Source organism: Physeter macrocephalus, chromosome 21 (assembly GCF_002837175.3).
Source record: "Physeter macrocephalus isolate SW-GA chromosome 21, ASM283717v5, whole genome shotgun sequence".
Lineage (NCBI taxonomy): Eukaryota > Metazoa > Chordata > Mammalia > Artiodactyla > Physeteridae > Physeter > Physeter macrocephalus.
In genome coordinates, this window is record NC_041234.1 from 89509549 (window position 1) to 89526180 (window position 16632).

At 37.6% G+C, this 16632-nt stretch overlaps 1 protein-coding gene across 1 annotated transcript in view; it reads left to right on the forward strand.

Annotated features, from left to right (window-relative positions):
- Positions 1-13141, forward strand: part of LUZP4 (leucine zipper protein 4) — a 55172-nt gene extending 42031 nt beyond the window's left edge. The window contains 4 exon segments of the mRNA XM_007130947.2: positions 8372-8503; positions 9658-9773; positions 12682-13004; positions 13006-13141. Coding sequence (XP_007131009.2) covers positions 8372-8503; positions 9658-9773; positions 12682-13004; positions 13006-13141 — 707 coding nt within the window.
- Positions 13142-16632: the final 3491 nt, after the last annotated feature.

Consider the following 16632-nt stretch of genomic DNA (forward strand, 5'->3'; position numbering starts at 1 on the left):
TTGCCTTATTCTAGGCCCCGCCCTGTCACAGGGACTCTGAGTGGGGGGAAAATCCCAGAACTGAGGGCAATTTATAGCACTTAGGTAAACCCAAATGCTTTCTGCACTTTTCTTTGTGTTGATTTCGTTGATTGGTGTTTAACAGATGCTTATACAGGTAAAAATATAAGCTGATAAATAGCCAAAGCAATGAGTTTCTCTCAAAATTCAGAGAATTAGGGGTCAGAGTTGCAGAGCAGCCTGGTCCCCCAAATTTAGTGGTTGTTTGACCTTGTGCAAGTTTCTTTATCTCTTGGAGCCTGAGTTTCCTCAGTTGAGTAGTATCTGCATCACAGAGTTGTTGAGGATTAAATGAGATACTACATGTAATGTGCACAAACATGTGGAAAAAGTTCAGTGAATGTTTGCCATATGTCCTTCAGAAAGTGGACCTACAGCCTCACTTTTGGGTAGCTAGAAATTTGGGAAGCTGGAGTAGTTACCTACTCTCTCTCTCTGGATTTGGATATCAAACTTTAGAGATGTAGCTGACTTGAGAGAGATTGAAAATCATTTGGTTGAGGGATGGGGTTTAAACAGTAGATAATGCCAAGCTTTGGGAGACTGAGGGAGGTGTTTGTTTGGTTTAACTTGGACAATAGCAGACTCAATGGATTTAGGAGGCACTGTCATTTCAGTAGATGATTAGAGCTAGGAGGATACTGGAGAATGTAATTTGGAAAAGATAGGCCCAAATCATGGTTGGAAGGCAGAGGAAAGGTGATGAATTGAATATGGTAAGTTAGTTGGAGGCTGCATATGATAGTAAAATTTCATTATTTTATTTTATTTTATTTTTTTATTTTTTGTGGTACGTGGGCCTCTCACTGTTGTGGCCTCTCCCCTTGCGGAGCACAGGCTCCGGACATGCAGGCTCAGCAGCCATGGCTCACAGGCCCAGCCGCTCCGCGGCATGTGGGATCTTCCCAGACTGGGGCATGAACCCGTGTCCCCTGCATCGGCAGGCGGACTCTTAACCACTGCGCCACCAGGGAAGCCCAAATTTCATAATTTTAGGGTTGTAAAAAATATCTTAAGAGGTCACTGGTTCATGCTCTTAAACATTGGTTCTCCATAACCATATTTATACCATTTCAAACAAATGAGTCCAGGTTTTGATCTTTTCAGTGGGAACAGGCAAAACTTTTGATTAGTTATTTAAGGCTCTTCCAGTTTGAAGCCAAGAAAAATACATCATACAGAGCAAATACATGTTGTTTCCCTACGTTGGTGAGAAATCTATACTTTTCCAATAAATTTCCATTAAAGTGAAAAGATTACTTTTAACAATATATATATCTTTGTCTTTGGGTAACTACACATAAGCATTAGAAAAGCAATTTTATATTATTTGTATATTACATATATAATTTGATATTATGTATACACTTATATATCATATAAAATATTATATTATTTACATTGAAAGCAAGGATATTACTTACATTGTAATAAAATAAGAAAAGGCTCTACAAATTTATTTTCATTTTTGTCCCTAATAAACATTCCCAAAAGGTATTATAGTGTTTTTTTTAGAAATAAAAGGCAAAAATAATACCGGAATTGGAACTGGCAACAGCAGGGACTTAATGAGAACTGCACCTCCCTGTCCACCACTTCTATCTACAGAAGACTAAGGCAATAGTACAGTAGTTAGTGTGTGGATGATTATTTTCAAGGTTAAGATATACCAGTGACATCCTTTTCATCTTTTTTTTTTTTTAAAGATGGAGCCAATGTTCTGACTCAATAGCTGGAAACAGCAATTTCTTTTTTTTAAAATTTAATTTAATTTATTTTTGGCTGCATCGGGTCTTTGTTGCTGCGCGTGGGCTTTTTCTATTTGCGGCGAGCAGGGGCTACTCTTTGTTGCAGTGCACGGGCTTCTCATTGAGGTGGCTTCTCGTTGCAGAGCTCGGGCTCTAGGTGCACGGGCTTCAGCAGTTGTGGCATGTGGGCTCAGTAGTTGTGGTTCACAGGGTCTAGAGTGCGGGCTCAGTAGTTGCGGCGCACGGGCTTAGTTGCTCCACGGCATGTGGGATCTTCCCGGACCAGGGCTCGAACCTGTGTCCCCTGCATTGGCAGGTGGATTCTTAACCACTGCACCACCAGGGAAGTCCCCTTTTCATCTTTTAAACAGAGTTTCATTTACCTGTGTTACAGACTGTCAGGACAAATTTCTACTGTCTATTGCGTAGCTTGTTTTCCTGTACTCTACTTTGGTGTGCTTATCTTCCCTTGTACAAGTGACCCTTTTGCACAATTGATGTGAAATTCAATTGTGGGATAAGTATAACAAAAATGGAAAAATAACAAAGAGAAAATTGAATTTCTTATTAGTTAAATGAATTTTATATAGCAGCTGTGGGTGTAGTCATTAAACCTGAACCCATATTACAGGGCTGCTTATATTTTAAAGAGAAGCCAGTACTATCACTTATGAGTCTAAATTAAGTGAAAGCAGTGACCATTTTTAAGAAAATTTAAATGTCAACACCATAACAAAATCCTTTGTCGTCTAGGGCAATGAATGGCCTTAAGGTATGGCTAAATAAGTGGGAAAATAATGTATTATTGACTCAGAGAGTCTCCTTATTGTGGATTTGGATGGATACCAGAGCATATTTCTACCTTCTCTCTTCTAAAACAGTTACCATGAGTCAAAATATCTTGATGCTGCTGGCCAGGTAGCAGATATGAAACTTATACACATTTGTTGAACTTTGACAATGTCTGTAAAGCCTATTTGCGAATGACATTTTTATAAAAATCCCATCTTGTATGAAATGTACAACGTTTTGCTTTCTGTAATACTACTGCTATTTGCTACTCTTTCTCTGACGTTTGTTCATTCATATTACTAGGGAGTTATATGACATTTGGATTGAGTCAAACTGAGACAGGAAAATGCTTCCATACAGTAATATATTCAAAAGGAAAGGATTCAAAAAATCCTGTGGGATTAATGTAGCACTCTCAGGATGACCTTAAAACTGAAGTCTTTATAATGTTATGTGTAAGCTAAACTAATGGAGAAGGATTTGAATTTAGGGGAAGAGGACTCTAGGTATTTCCAGAGCCATTTTATATACTTCACTCATGAGTTTAAAAGAATTATGTGAGTTGCAGGGTGGTTTGATTCAAAGCTCAAATGGCTGAAGTCCTTTTGGGCAAATAAGGCCACAGACAGGATTTAAAGCCATGCCATAGTTTTCCTGTATAGCACTCTGTGGTTCAAAACAAGCATACCAAATGGTTGCATACCAAATCTTAGGCTGAAGGAATCAGGGGGACAGCGCAAAATGGGTGCTTGAATACTGGATTAGAGGTTGCTATTACACTAATTGAATGCTAAACTTGACTTTGTGCAATTAATTTCAAATAGAATTGAAAGGAAAATGCTATTTTAGTAGGAATACCACATTCAAATGGATGGTCACTAGCCTCAGTGCTGCTGTTTTAATTCTGGGGAATAGCTGAGCTTTCAAAGGAGGAAGTGTAATGTAGTGGCAAGGGTCTTGGACTAGAATCTGTCCTAGCTTGTTAACAGAATAATATTTTCTGCCCTCAAGTAAGTCATGCAATCTTCCTGAGTCTGTTTTCTTCTTCTTTTTGGCCATGCCACATGGTTTGTGGGATTTGGGTTCCCCTACCAGGGACTGAACCCGAGCCCTCGGCAGTGAGAGTGCAGAGTCCTAACCACTGGACCACCAGGAAATTCCTGTTTTCTTCTTTAAAAGTGAGGCTAACCTCTGTTGACCTTTAAGTGTGGGGTAGAGTATATATCAGACACTTAATAATTGTTTGTTCAATTTATTATCTTATTTATTGAGTGTCTCATATATGCCAGGTACTGTGCCAAGAGCTTTTATGTGGAAATGCTCTGTAAACTTTAAAGTGTTATTCAATTTAAAGGTGTTATTTTTTTTTTTTTTAAATTTTTTGGCCATACTGTGCAGCTTGTGGGATCTCAGTTCCCCAACCAGGGATGAACATGGGCCAAGGCAGTGAAAGCCCGGAATCCTAACCAATAGGCCACCAGTGAACTCCCTTAAAAGTGTTATTATTAATCCACATGGTTTACCCATTGAGCCATCCCTGTCATAAAGCATTGGATAGATATTTCTCAACTGTAGTTGTAGGTCGGCATGAGCCTTGAGAAATTTTCTATTTTGTTTAATCCTTATGCAATTCTAAGACAGAGCTTGATGTTATTTTTGGTCACTTGGAGGACAGGAAAAGTTTAAAGGCACTGCAAATTGTGTTTGAGTGCCTCAAGGCCGAGCACTCCCTCATGTGAAAGCACTTACTTCATTGTGAAAGATACCAGTGCTTCATTTTCTCCTCTCTGGAAGTTTTGCTTTCCTATATGGGAAGTCACCTATCTCATTGGGTCTCTGTAGGCTGGGTAGTGATTGTTTCAGGGCTGATGAGGGAGAAGGGTTGGAGATTCAAAAATCTTCCTGTGGTGTCCTGTAAAATGTTCTGATAGTGCACTCCCTTATACAGTTGACCCTTGAACAACACAGGTTTGAACTATGCGAGTCTACTTTGTTGACTGAAAAAAAAACGCACAACCTAAAAGTTGAGAATTATGTTTAATTTGGCAGACTTTCTGAGGACTTAAACCCAGAAGACAGCCTCTCAGATAGCTCTGAGGGACTGCTCTGAAGATGTAACAGGGAAGAGCCAATTCTGACTCCATGTTGAAACTGTTTCTTATACTTTAACCTTTGTTTTTCGTTGCTTTTGTTATTATAATCACTCTCTATAGCTGTAAGCATACATAATGGCCTGCCATAGGGAACCCTGCCCTTCTGCCTGACTGTTAAACTAAAAGCCCTTTGTTCAACAGAGAGACATTCTGACCCTGCCCACCTGTGAATGGCTGCAGAAAAGAAGAAATTAACACACCCCCTCCTATTTTGCAAGATAAATGGCTTTTTTACTCTACTTCCTCACCCCCGCCCCTCTGTTCTATAAAAGAAACTGGTTTTTTTTAAATTTTTTGGCCATACTGTGCAGCTTGTGGGATCTCAGTTCCCCAACCAGGGATGAACATGGGCCAAGGCAGTGAAAGCCCGGAATCCTAACCAATAGGCCACCAGTGAACTCCCTTAAAAGTGTTATTATTAATCCACATGGTTTACCCATTGAGCCATCCCTGTCATAAAGCATTGGATAGATATTTCTCAACTGTAGTTGTAGGTCGGCATGAGCCTTGAGAAATTTTCTATTTTGTTTAATCCTTATGCAATTCTAAGACAGAGCTTGATGTTATTTTTGGTCACTTGGAGGACAGGAAAAGTTTAAAGGCACTGCAAATTGTGTTTGAGTGCCTCAAGGCCGAGCACTCCCTCATGTGAAAGCACTTACTTCATTGTGAAAGATACCAGTGCTTCATTTTCTCCTCTCTGGAAGTTTTGCTTTCCTATATGGGAAGTCACCTATCTCATTGGGTCTCTGTAGGCTGGGTAGTGATTGTTTCAGGGCTGATGAGGGAGAAGGGTTGGAGATTCAAAAATCTTCCTGTGGTGTCCTGTAAAATGTTCTGATAGTGCACTCCCTTATACAGTTGACCCTTGAACAACACAGGTTTGAACTATGCGAGTCTACTTTGTTGACTGAAAAAAAAACGCACAACCTAAAAGTTGAGAATTATGTTTAATTTGGCAGACTTTCTGAGGACTTAAGCCCAGAAGACAGCCTCTCAGATAGCTCTGAGGGACTGCTCTGAAGATGTAACAGGGAAGAGCCAATTCTGACTCCATGTTGAAACTGTTTCTTATACTTTAACCTTTGTTTTTCGTTGCTTTTGTTATTATAATCACTCTCTATAGCTGTAAGCATACATAATGGCCTGCCATAGGGAACCCTGCCCTTCTGCCTGACTGTTAAACTAAAAGCCCTTTGTTCAACAGAGAGACATTCTGACCCTGCCCACCTGTGAATGGCTGCAGAAAAGAAGAAATTAACACACCCCCTCCTATTTTGCAAGATAAATGGCTTTTTTACTCTACTTCCTCACCCCCGCCCCTCTGTTCTATAAAAGAAACTGGCATTCAGATCCAGATAAGATGGTTTTTTGGGGACCCTAGTCCGCCACCTTCTTGGTCTGCCGGCTTTCCGAATAAAGTCGCTCTTCCTTGCCTCAACACCTTGTCTCCCGATTTATTGGCCTGTTGTGCGGGAAGCAGAGGGAGCTTGGACTCAGTAACAAAGAGGTAAGGGAGGAGCCTGGATATATGGAAAAAACCGGCAGTTGGAACCTCAAAAGATCATTAATTAAATTATCTAATTAAGATAATTAAATTAATCAAAAGATAATAAAGTTAATTAAAGAAAACCAGCCATCTGCAGGTAATGAATTTAGCGCTTTTCTATATATGGGAAGATGCAAGAGTCTGGGCTCATTGAAATCATTCCTTTGATATGCACCTTAACTATCTAGGGCCAGTACCTGGGGTTTTTTCCTATCCTGGATCCCCTCGGGGTGCACAAGGGGGGCTGCGGTAGCTGATGGCTTGTTGGCAGCAACATCCTTTGTTTACTGATATGGCAGGCAACATTCTTTGTTCACGACTTATACCTGGATTTGTTTTAATGGTAAATACTATAGTCTACACCATCTCTGGTTGATTGAATCCACAGATGCGGAACCGCAGATATGAATGAACCACGGATACAGAAGAACCATGTATAGGGAGGGACGGCTATAAGTTATATGCAGATTTTCAACTGCAGGGAGGGTCAGCACCCTTAACCCTCATGTTGTTAAAGGGTCGACTGTACTGTAATGAGAAAAAAGTCTATACAGAGGTTTGTACCGATTTTAAATGTAGAATACAGGAGAAACAACAGAGGAAATATTAAAAAGAAAAGGGAATGCATAAAGAATACAAGGAACAAGGACTTCCCTGGTGGCACAGGGGTTAAGAATCTGCCTGCCAATGCAGGGGACACGGGTTCAATCCCTGCTCTGGGAAGATCCCACATGCCATGGAGCAACTAAGCCCGTGTGCCACAACTACTGAGCCTGCGCTCTAGAGCCCTCGAGCCACAACTGTTGAGCCCGCATGCCACAGCTACTGAAGCCCGTGTGCCTAGAACCCTTGCTCTGCAACAAAAGAAGCCACTGCAATGAGAAGCCCGAGCACTGCAATGAAGAGTAGACCCCGCTTGCTGCAACTAGAGAAAGCCCATGCTCATCAACGAAGACCCAACTTGGCCAAAAACAAATAAATAAAAAAAAAATAAATTTTTTTAAAAAAGAATACAAGGAACAGAAAATTAAAGACTATGTCTGCAGGAAATATTACAGCCAATGGCTGCTGAGAGGCAGACGGAACAAAGGCTTAAAATAGGATTGTCAAGAAATGATACTCAGTTGATTATTGGGCTTTACCCTGATTTTTACCTTTGGAGGCGTCAACTATTTCAAAGAAAATCAGAATCAGGTTTTTGGAGACCTGAGGTAGGACTAGTACTAAGCAAAATAATAAAGGAGTGGTTAATCTTTGGTATCCGTTTCCTCTTTGCACCCTTCTCAGCTCCCCCTCTTTCTTCTAGTTTCTCTGTGTCCTTCCAAATGCCTAACTTGTGCTTATTTCTAAAGATACCTTGACCTAAGTAAGCTTTGATCCACTGATAGAACATCCAACCTTTAGACCTTTCCATCCCAGAGTTTAGGAGAGATATTTTAGAGCAGGTGGTACCTGTCTCTCATCCTTCAAATCATGCCATGTAAGTGCTCTCCACATGAGTGCATAAGAACATGCCTGACTGCAAAGTAAAGTCTGATTGCTTCCTATTACACTAATCTTGGTTCCTCACCTCTTTGGTATCTCATGTGAATGTCCATTGCCCTTGTTTTCTTTCTTACTTTTCAAGAAAATAAATGCAACTAATTATCTAGCTCTTACATATAGTCTTACAAAAGTGTCATCTTACATATAGGGATGACACTACTGCTCTACATTTCTCTGAAACTAAAATAACGTTTAGTAAAATCATTTATTTAAATGATTTCCCCCTTAAGCTACTATATTCTGAGAGTATTTTATTTTTGCATAAATGAAGTTACTATAAATCTGTTTAACAGGAAATTTTCTCTTTATTGTTCCAGGAAACTAACCCTAAAATGTCTTCATTGTTTGATCTTTGTTATGGTTTTACAAGTTCATTATTATTATACTGTTATTTTTCAGGACTACCAATTTTTAAAATATTCTGAAATACGATGAGGCAAGAATATAGATTATTCTCTTGAGACACATTGTTGTAATTCAGCTTTTTCCATTGTCTTTATTTTTTTCTGTGTTTTCTAATACAGATGACATTATAATACTTAGAAAGATAGACGTTATGAACACTGAAGAAAGAAAGAATGAGACACAGGACGATAAAAAGAATACCTCAGTTTCAAGACAGCAATCAAATGCTGATAAGCATCGCCAGCAGAGAGGTAAAGTATACAAAAAATCACGTGGTAAAAAGAGTCTGAAATATTTGTGAGTAACTGGGGAAGCAAATTCACAAACTTGGAATGTGTTCTAAAGTTGCATTGTGTTGCTAGTTTTATCTTTCTTGGAAATGTATGCATACAGGACTGGTAAAAATTTATGCCATGACAAATGAAAAAAATTTTTTTAAATTTAGATGAGTTACTTCCTTAAGAGAGAGCAGGATAAGAATGAGAAATGTTTTGTACTTGTTCCCAAGCCTGTCTAGATGGTCCAGTTCCACTTTAAGGAGGCAATACAGAAGGGTTAAGAGTATGGTTAATAGCCTGAGCACCATGGCATCCACATTTTGAAAAAATAAATGCTGTAGGGCAAAGAGAGTGCAGAAGAACATGAAGAAAGCCCTTTGTATCCCTAATCACATTGGTCAGTGCAGTGTGCATATTTTAATGTGAACGTGCTGTGCATTGCCATAGTAGAGAAGTCTTTTCAACAATTAACAATCTCCATGGTCTAGTGAACAGGTTGGACCCATCTTGACATTGTGTGTACTCTGAGCCCCTTCCAGCTGCCTACCCATGTTCCTTACAGTCTTTGTTTGAATCCTTCAGTGGCTTAGCAGGTTCTGAGAAAAGGAGTGATGGTGGTTATTATAGGGGCAAAGCTGCTAAGAACGGTGAGGGGGCCAATCTCATGTTTCTGACTAAACATAAAATTGATCTTTGTGAGCCTTTGGAGAACTATATTCTCTGATCATTCCTTAAGCTGTCTTTACACCCAAATCAAAGCAGATGAGTGAGGCAAATATTCACATGATTAATACAAAACAGACAGTTTCTCTGCATCTCTCTTTTTTCTGTTAGAGTATTCTTTCAATGAATTTCAGATAATATGTCCAACTTTGGTGGCATATGAAACCAAATTTGAGGTGCTGTATACAGAGAAGACTACTATATTAAGGTATACAAATAGACATAGTATGGCAAAGACTGTTCTAGAGTTCACTGAGACTCTCAGGTGATATCAGATTAATGAAATAGCAAAAGTTTTGCAAATACCAGTGCATAGCTTGAAAACAATGAGATCACAGGTATTACTTCTGAAAGATATGTTGAATTTACTGACTGAAAATACAGAAAATAATTAATTTTTAAAGGATACTCAAGATTCAGAAACAACGTTGAGGAAAGAAATGATAAAAAGCCAAACCAAGAACCTTTTGGATTCAAGTCTGGACAAAGCTCTTTAAACAGGCAGCCTTTAAAGAAGCAGGTAAATAAGTACCAAGAATTAACCAATATAAAGGTCCTAAATTTAATATATTTCTTAATATTAAGGATTATTTAAAATTCTATTAAGAGCGGGGATTGTTTCGTAGTACTCCCCCATGCTGCCTGAAGCATAATTTAACTTCAGTATTTGTTAATTGATTTTTCCTCTGTAACTGTTTTTTTTTTAATTAAGTTATTTTATTTATTTATTTTTGGCTGTGTGGGGTCTTCGTTGCTGCACGCGGGCTTTCTCTAGTTGTGGTGAGCGGGGGCTACTCTTCATTGCAGTGGGTTCTCTCGTTGCGGGGCATGGGCTGTAGGTGCGCGGGTTTCAGCAGTTGTGGCACATGGGCTCAGTAGTTGTGGCGCACGGGCTTAGTTGCTCTGCGGCATGTGGGATCTTCCCAGACCAGGGCTCGAGCCCGTGTCCCCTGCATTGGCAGGCAGATTCTTAACCACTGCGCCACCAGGGAAGCCCCTGTAACTGTTTTAATAAACATTTATTTTTGCTATTTTCAATCACTGCTAGAAATTTTGAATTTATAAAATGCCAAAAGATATGATTGGTTTCATGATTTGTCTTGTATAATCATTCTCATTTTTGTCCTCATATAATAAGAGTCATTGATCTTAAGTTTTAGTATAAAAACAGTTTTAGTAGACTTGTGAATGAATTGTAAAAACTAGAAGTCAGATGACATTAGTGTATGACATAAACTCTGGAACCAACAGATGGGACTTACTATAGTTGTACATTTTATGGTGGTAAATCCATCACCTCTAAACTTGTATAGATGAGCCAGTCACTGGACAGAAATTTTAGAGGTGCTCATATCCAGATTCATAAGTTAACATTGATACTATGGTTTCAGCTTGCCCTATAAAGTGATTCTTCTTAAAGTGTTATGTGGTCATTTCGTAAAAAATGTTGGTTCTGGGAGCTTAAACCATTTTTGCCAAATTATATAAATGCACATTTTGGGGAAGGAGAACATGTTGCATATTCAAATATTTAGAGGATTGATTTAGCCAATATTAATTAAATGTCTAGTCTAGGCACTATGCAAGGTACCAGAACAGCCCTGCTCCAAATATTATATGTGGTGGTGGGAACGAAAGATAAGAAAGAAACTTAATGCCAGGCAGTTTACAATACATGTTCTAACAGGGTTATAAGTTATATATTGTGGTGATGCAGCAATTCATTCTGATTAAGGGGATTTGTGAAAGTTCGATGGAGGAGATGGTATTTAATCTGTAAGGTGAGAAAGTTTTTGCTAAAGTTTGGAAAGAAGGACATGAGCTTACATTACAGTATGAAATGCATAAATGAACTAAGAATATTGTAAAATAGTATTTTCAAATTGAAAGCATCTTTCTATTTCTCATACTTTTCAGACATTTGAGACTGTCATTATAGCAGAACTCACTGGAAAAAAGTACTCTGCGATAAAGAAATGTATTAAAATTTAAACATAATTATTCTACCAATAAATGAATAACAATTACAGCTTTCAATCATGCTTTGAAATTCTAATAAGCTAGTTTTGTATTTCACAAGATTTAGTCCTAATATCAGTAAAAAACAATTGTATTTATTCAACACAACTCTTTTTGATAGGTTCTGTTGTTTATAAGGAAAGTTTCTGTTTTTGATAATTTCTGTTGTTTTCTAAAGGTAGAAATCTGTGGTATCCAATTTGATGAAATTATTTTTTATATAAACATTTGTAAAAAGACCACAAGTTCCTTTGGAAAGGTACTTGGGTTCATATGGGTCTTTAAGAGATAGGTCTCAATCCTTCCTGCTGACCCACTGTGTTCCCAACACTAGTCACTTAGAAAAGAAAATGTACATGTGCATTCCACCCAATCTCCTTATTTATGTTTTACAGTAGAAAATCTGGAGTGTGACTATGGATTTATGCTTTGGCAAAGCAGCAGATTTGTCATATTTTTTATTTTACTAAAGTTTTATGTGAATAATATTCTTTATGCCAATACCTCCCCTGCCTTTTAATAGTTGCATTCAGCTTCTGGTAGTGTTATACTACAAAGTCACAATGTCAGAGCTAGGGCATGTTTTGTTTGCCAGGCACTATTTGCTAGTGGAAAGCTTGATTTCTTAGCATAGTCCATATGACTTTGTCCACTTACATTTATGTAGCATCATAGAGATTTGTCAAGGGTTTCATTATTTCCATGTGACTGATTCACTCCACTGCCCTTTCGATTTAAAAAGTGAAAAGGTAGAAAGACTGAGTTGTTGTCAGGCCAGTTTACTTTAACAGTATTAAGCCTACCTTCTGCTTTCTTTATAGCTACCTATCCCCTCACTTATTTGTCTTTCTCTCTAGAATTAAGTATTAATTCGTATAGAAGAGATAGATAATTTATTGTTTTTTTAAATTGAAGTATAGTTGATTTACAATATTGTGTTAGTTGATAGTTTCTTTTTTCACCTGATCCTGAACAGGTGAAGAATAAATAGTATGATTTTGAACACTTTCTTGTGGTTTTAAGGATTTGTGCTACAAAATATTAAATATTCTGTCTCTCAACTATAAAGTCATAGAATTGGTTGTTTCTTTAGGTAAAACATAGATCCAGAAAATGGTAGGTAGATTATGACCTTGGAATATATTCAAATTCACAAAGCAATTAATTTTCCATATTTAAAACATTTTATTAAAGTTCTATATGCGTAATATTCTTTGTGCCAATGCCATGAGAGATCTGAGCTTTCTACATATTAGTTCTGAAAACTGTTTAGTCTTTAAAAGTAGGGGCAGTGGAATTCTAAAAAAAGAGTTGCCCATAGAAATGGTCTTAACAAAATATCATTATGAGTTAATGAAATCAATAGGGTATATGTTTCATTTGTTTTTCAAAATTGCGGTTCTTTGCAGGAGACGTGCAATGAAAATTCTAAAGCCCAAGCAGTGATGAATCAAGGCCAATCAGAGAGGAACCAGCATCAATCAGAAGGATCTCAAGGCCAATCAGAAGAAAATCCACACTATTCAGAGAGATCTCGAGGCCACTCAAAGAGATCTCGTGGCCAAGCAGGGAGATCTCATCATCAATCAGAAAGATCTCGTGGCCAAGCAGAGAGATCTCGTGGTCAATCAGAGAGATCTCGTGGTCAATCAGAAAGATCTCGTGGCCAATCAGAGAGATCTCGTGGTCAATCAGAAAGATCTCGTGGTCAATCAGAAAGATCTCGTGGCCAATCAGAGAGATCTCGTGGTCAATCAGAAAGATCTCATGGCAAATCAGAGAGAGTTCATGGCCAGTCAAAGAGATCTCATGGCCAATCAGAGAGGTCTCATGACCAATCAGGGAGATATCAAAGATACTCACCAGTAGGAATTAAGTGTGAATTTAACAGGTAAAAACATAATGAGTACTTAACTATTAATGTGTTGAGTGATGTGGAAATGTAAAGGCATGTTTTATATATCTATATTTTAATGGCTAAATATATATTTGTTAAAACAGAATTGAACTGGGACAAAGATATTAATAGAATAGAGGTGATGTATTCATGGCATCAATATTCTTTCAACTTACTGATGCCCTCTAGCTATCATCCAGTTTCCCAGTTACCCTAATTAAGTTGTTCCATCTAGGTCAGCTTCCCTGGAAGAGCTCCAAAGTACTCAATCTTTCCTACTGAGCCTTTCCCACAATCAAAATATATTGGCTCAGTGTCCCATTCTCTTTGAACTTTCCAACCTGCTAGGCTAGCTAATCTAACAATGAACTATGCTAGATTGATCATATATAATCTCTGATAATGAATTCCTCTGTTTCCCTCCTCTACCTCCTTTCTAAAGAGTCTTCAGGGAGCCCTCAGCAGACAAATAATAGGTGTATCTTCGGGCAGCTGAACTTTTCTGCTTTCCACAAATCAGAACATAGGAGAGGTCTAGCTTATGCATAGTTGCAACCCTAACCTAAATATATTTTGAATATTGTGTATGTTCACTATTGCCTTATAAAACTGTTAGGCTAGGTCTGTTTGCCCTAACAAAAGAACCAGAGAAATTTAACAGTATTGCAGATTGGTTGAGTTTTAAAAACCTCAAGACATTTTTATTGTAATTGGCTAGGTAATCGAGTAAAAACATTATTTTTAATTTAAATTTCTCAGTGATTACCTTCATTTTGCATTGCCTATAAATGTCTAGTCAAATACTTTAGCTCATATTAACTGCATAGAGTTGCAGTTTTCAGCTAAAAAAATTATTTCCAAAATGTATATGTGGGTTATTCTGTATATAGACAATGTCTGATGTAGGCACCGTTTTAATGCTAAAGGCCCCACCCTACTTATATTAGCAGTATACAAACAGTTTGCTATAAAAAAATTAACATATGTTTAACACTGACGATAAGCAATTATTTCTACATTTATCAGGGATTTTCATGTTTTGCTTCATTTTACACATCCATTTTTGTTTGTCAAGTGGCATAACACTTCCACTAAGGCACTGAAATTCCACTTACTGTTTTCCAATGACATATTCTGTCATTTTACAAGTGCATTTTAAAATATAATGAACAGCGCTTCCCTGGTGGCGCAGTGGTTGAGAGTCCGCCTGCCGATGCAGGGGACGCGGGTTCGTGCCCTGGTCCGGGAGGATCCCACATGCCACGGAGCGGCTGGGCCCGTGAGTCATGGCCGCTGAGCCTGCGCGTCCGGAGCCTGTGCTCCGCAACGGGAGAGACCACAACAGTGAGAGGCCCACGTCCCGCAACAAAAAAAAAAAAAAAAAAAAAAAAAAAAAAAAATATATATAATGAACAACTCTGTTCAGTTTTTTCTCCTTTATCTTCTATTATTATAATTTTTTTTGTATCCTTAGCACAAGTAAGTAATTCTCGCTTGGTTAAAGTTATCAAAAGTAGAACTCTTACTAAAGAACACATAAAGTAGAGAAAATTAATATACTTTGATAATTGATCCCTTGGAGATTAATTCTTCTACTCCATAACTTTCCATTCTAATATATATATATATATATATATATATATGTTGACCAGTTAGGTTTAATAATATCCTTAAGACCTGGAGTTGGCTTATGCACCACTCAGGCTAGCTTCACCAGAAGACAAAGACAAACCAGAAATGCTAAACTTCTGCCTTAATTTTTAAGGCATTTCTACCTTAAAAAAAAAAATAAGTCACCAATGTAGAAGCCCAGTGTGGTCTGAACAAAAGACAGGTAAGTAGGCAAGCATCTGGAATAAAATATGGTAGCATATTAGGAATATTGTTTATTTATGGGGACTTACAATGACTTTTTTCAATGTTGAAAAACCAGTATGATTCTTTAAAATTCTAAAGAGGATTTATTATTGTAAACAAGGTGTGAATTTGTATTTTTAACGCCCCCAAGATACCTGATAACAATTTCAGCTTTTGCTCCTTTTTCCTGATTTGGTAATTATATCCACAGTCAGATGTCTTCCTTGTCTAGAGTAATATGTGAATAGTGAAGCTTAACAAAATAAAAACTTTTTTGTAAACTCCGCTAAGTAGCTTACGAGAAATGAGTGGCAAAATCTGTATATCTTTGCATTAGCTGGGCTGTCTACCTGATGAAAGCTTTTCTAAACACAGAAAATAGCTTCAGAGGAAATGAGTTGCTTAGTTTTGGAGTGCTTGCCGTTTAAACTCCAATTATAGAGTGATAACTGGTATATCTCATTACCACTACATCATTGCAAGTAATTCTTGAAGTAAATTCAAATCTGATTATAATCGACAAGTCAGATCTTTGGATCTTTCCAAATAAATGATTGCTTTTTAGAGTATCACCATTTATGATTCATATCAGGACTTTTGCAAAGAAAAAATGGCATGAATACTTACGGAAACAGAAGCAGCAAAGAAATGATACAATGAACATGAGTCAAAGTGTAAGTATCAGCACTTTCAAATTTATAGCAGAGAAACTGTGTGATTTTAGATTTTCATTTGAATAGGCTTTCTTCCTGCGTCTTTGTTGGCATCTACTTATATTGATGATTAATATATTTTAAAACCTGTTTACCAACATCAAATGTAGGAAGAAGCCACATATGTCATACATGTCTTCATGAGTCAAGTGTTTCCAGCCTTTTGGATAATTGCTTGCACAAAAAAGTTTCCTGCTCCTCTTCCATTACCCCCCATCCTACCTTATATTATTTAGCTTCTAAGTGGGCACTAGACAAAAGTGAGAAAGAATGATACAAATAAAACTTATTAGTAGCACATACGTAGTATTTTAAACAATCTTTTACAACCGTTGAATCCTCAGGACATTGTCTTTATTTTACTATTTATTTACTGAAGATCTATGAACAGCAATTACAAGAAATGAAGTAAATAGTATATTGATCAAGCCAATTAAGTCCATTTTGCTGGAAACTTCCATCTTTAATACAGAACATGTGTGTTTGACATAAGTATTTAGATGAAATTGAGTAGATGTAGCTCCTACATGAAACACCTAATACTTATCCCTACACATGACACTCTGGTATTTCTTCCAATACTTCTACCTGCAGGAAAAGACAGGCTAGCTTAAATAGTAATGTGATATACTGTAAAGAGGTCTAGTCTGGGTCTCAGAGAGTTGGCTTCCCTGCCTGGCTAATCCACTTACTAGCTGTGTGTATGACCATGAGCAAGTCACTTCCCCTGCTGTAAATCTTAGTTTTGTTCCCCTGTAAATGAGATTAGAATGAAAGATATCTATGAGATGGTTAAAGAAATCTAAGTATTATGGTCTAGTAGTTAATGACAGGGGCTTTGGATTCACACTTGGATAGAATCATGTTTCTACCACTTAATTTCATATTTAATC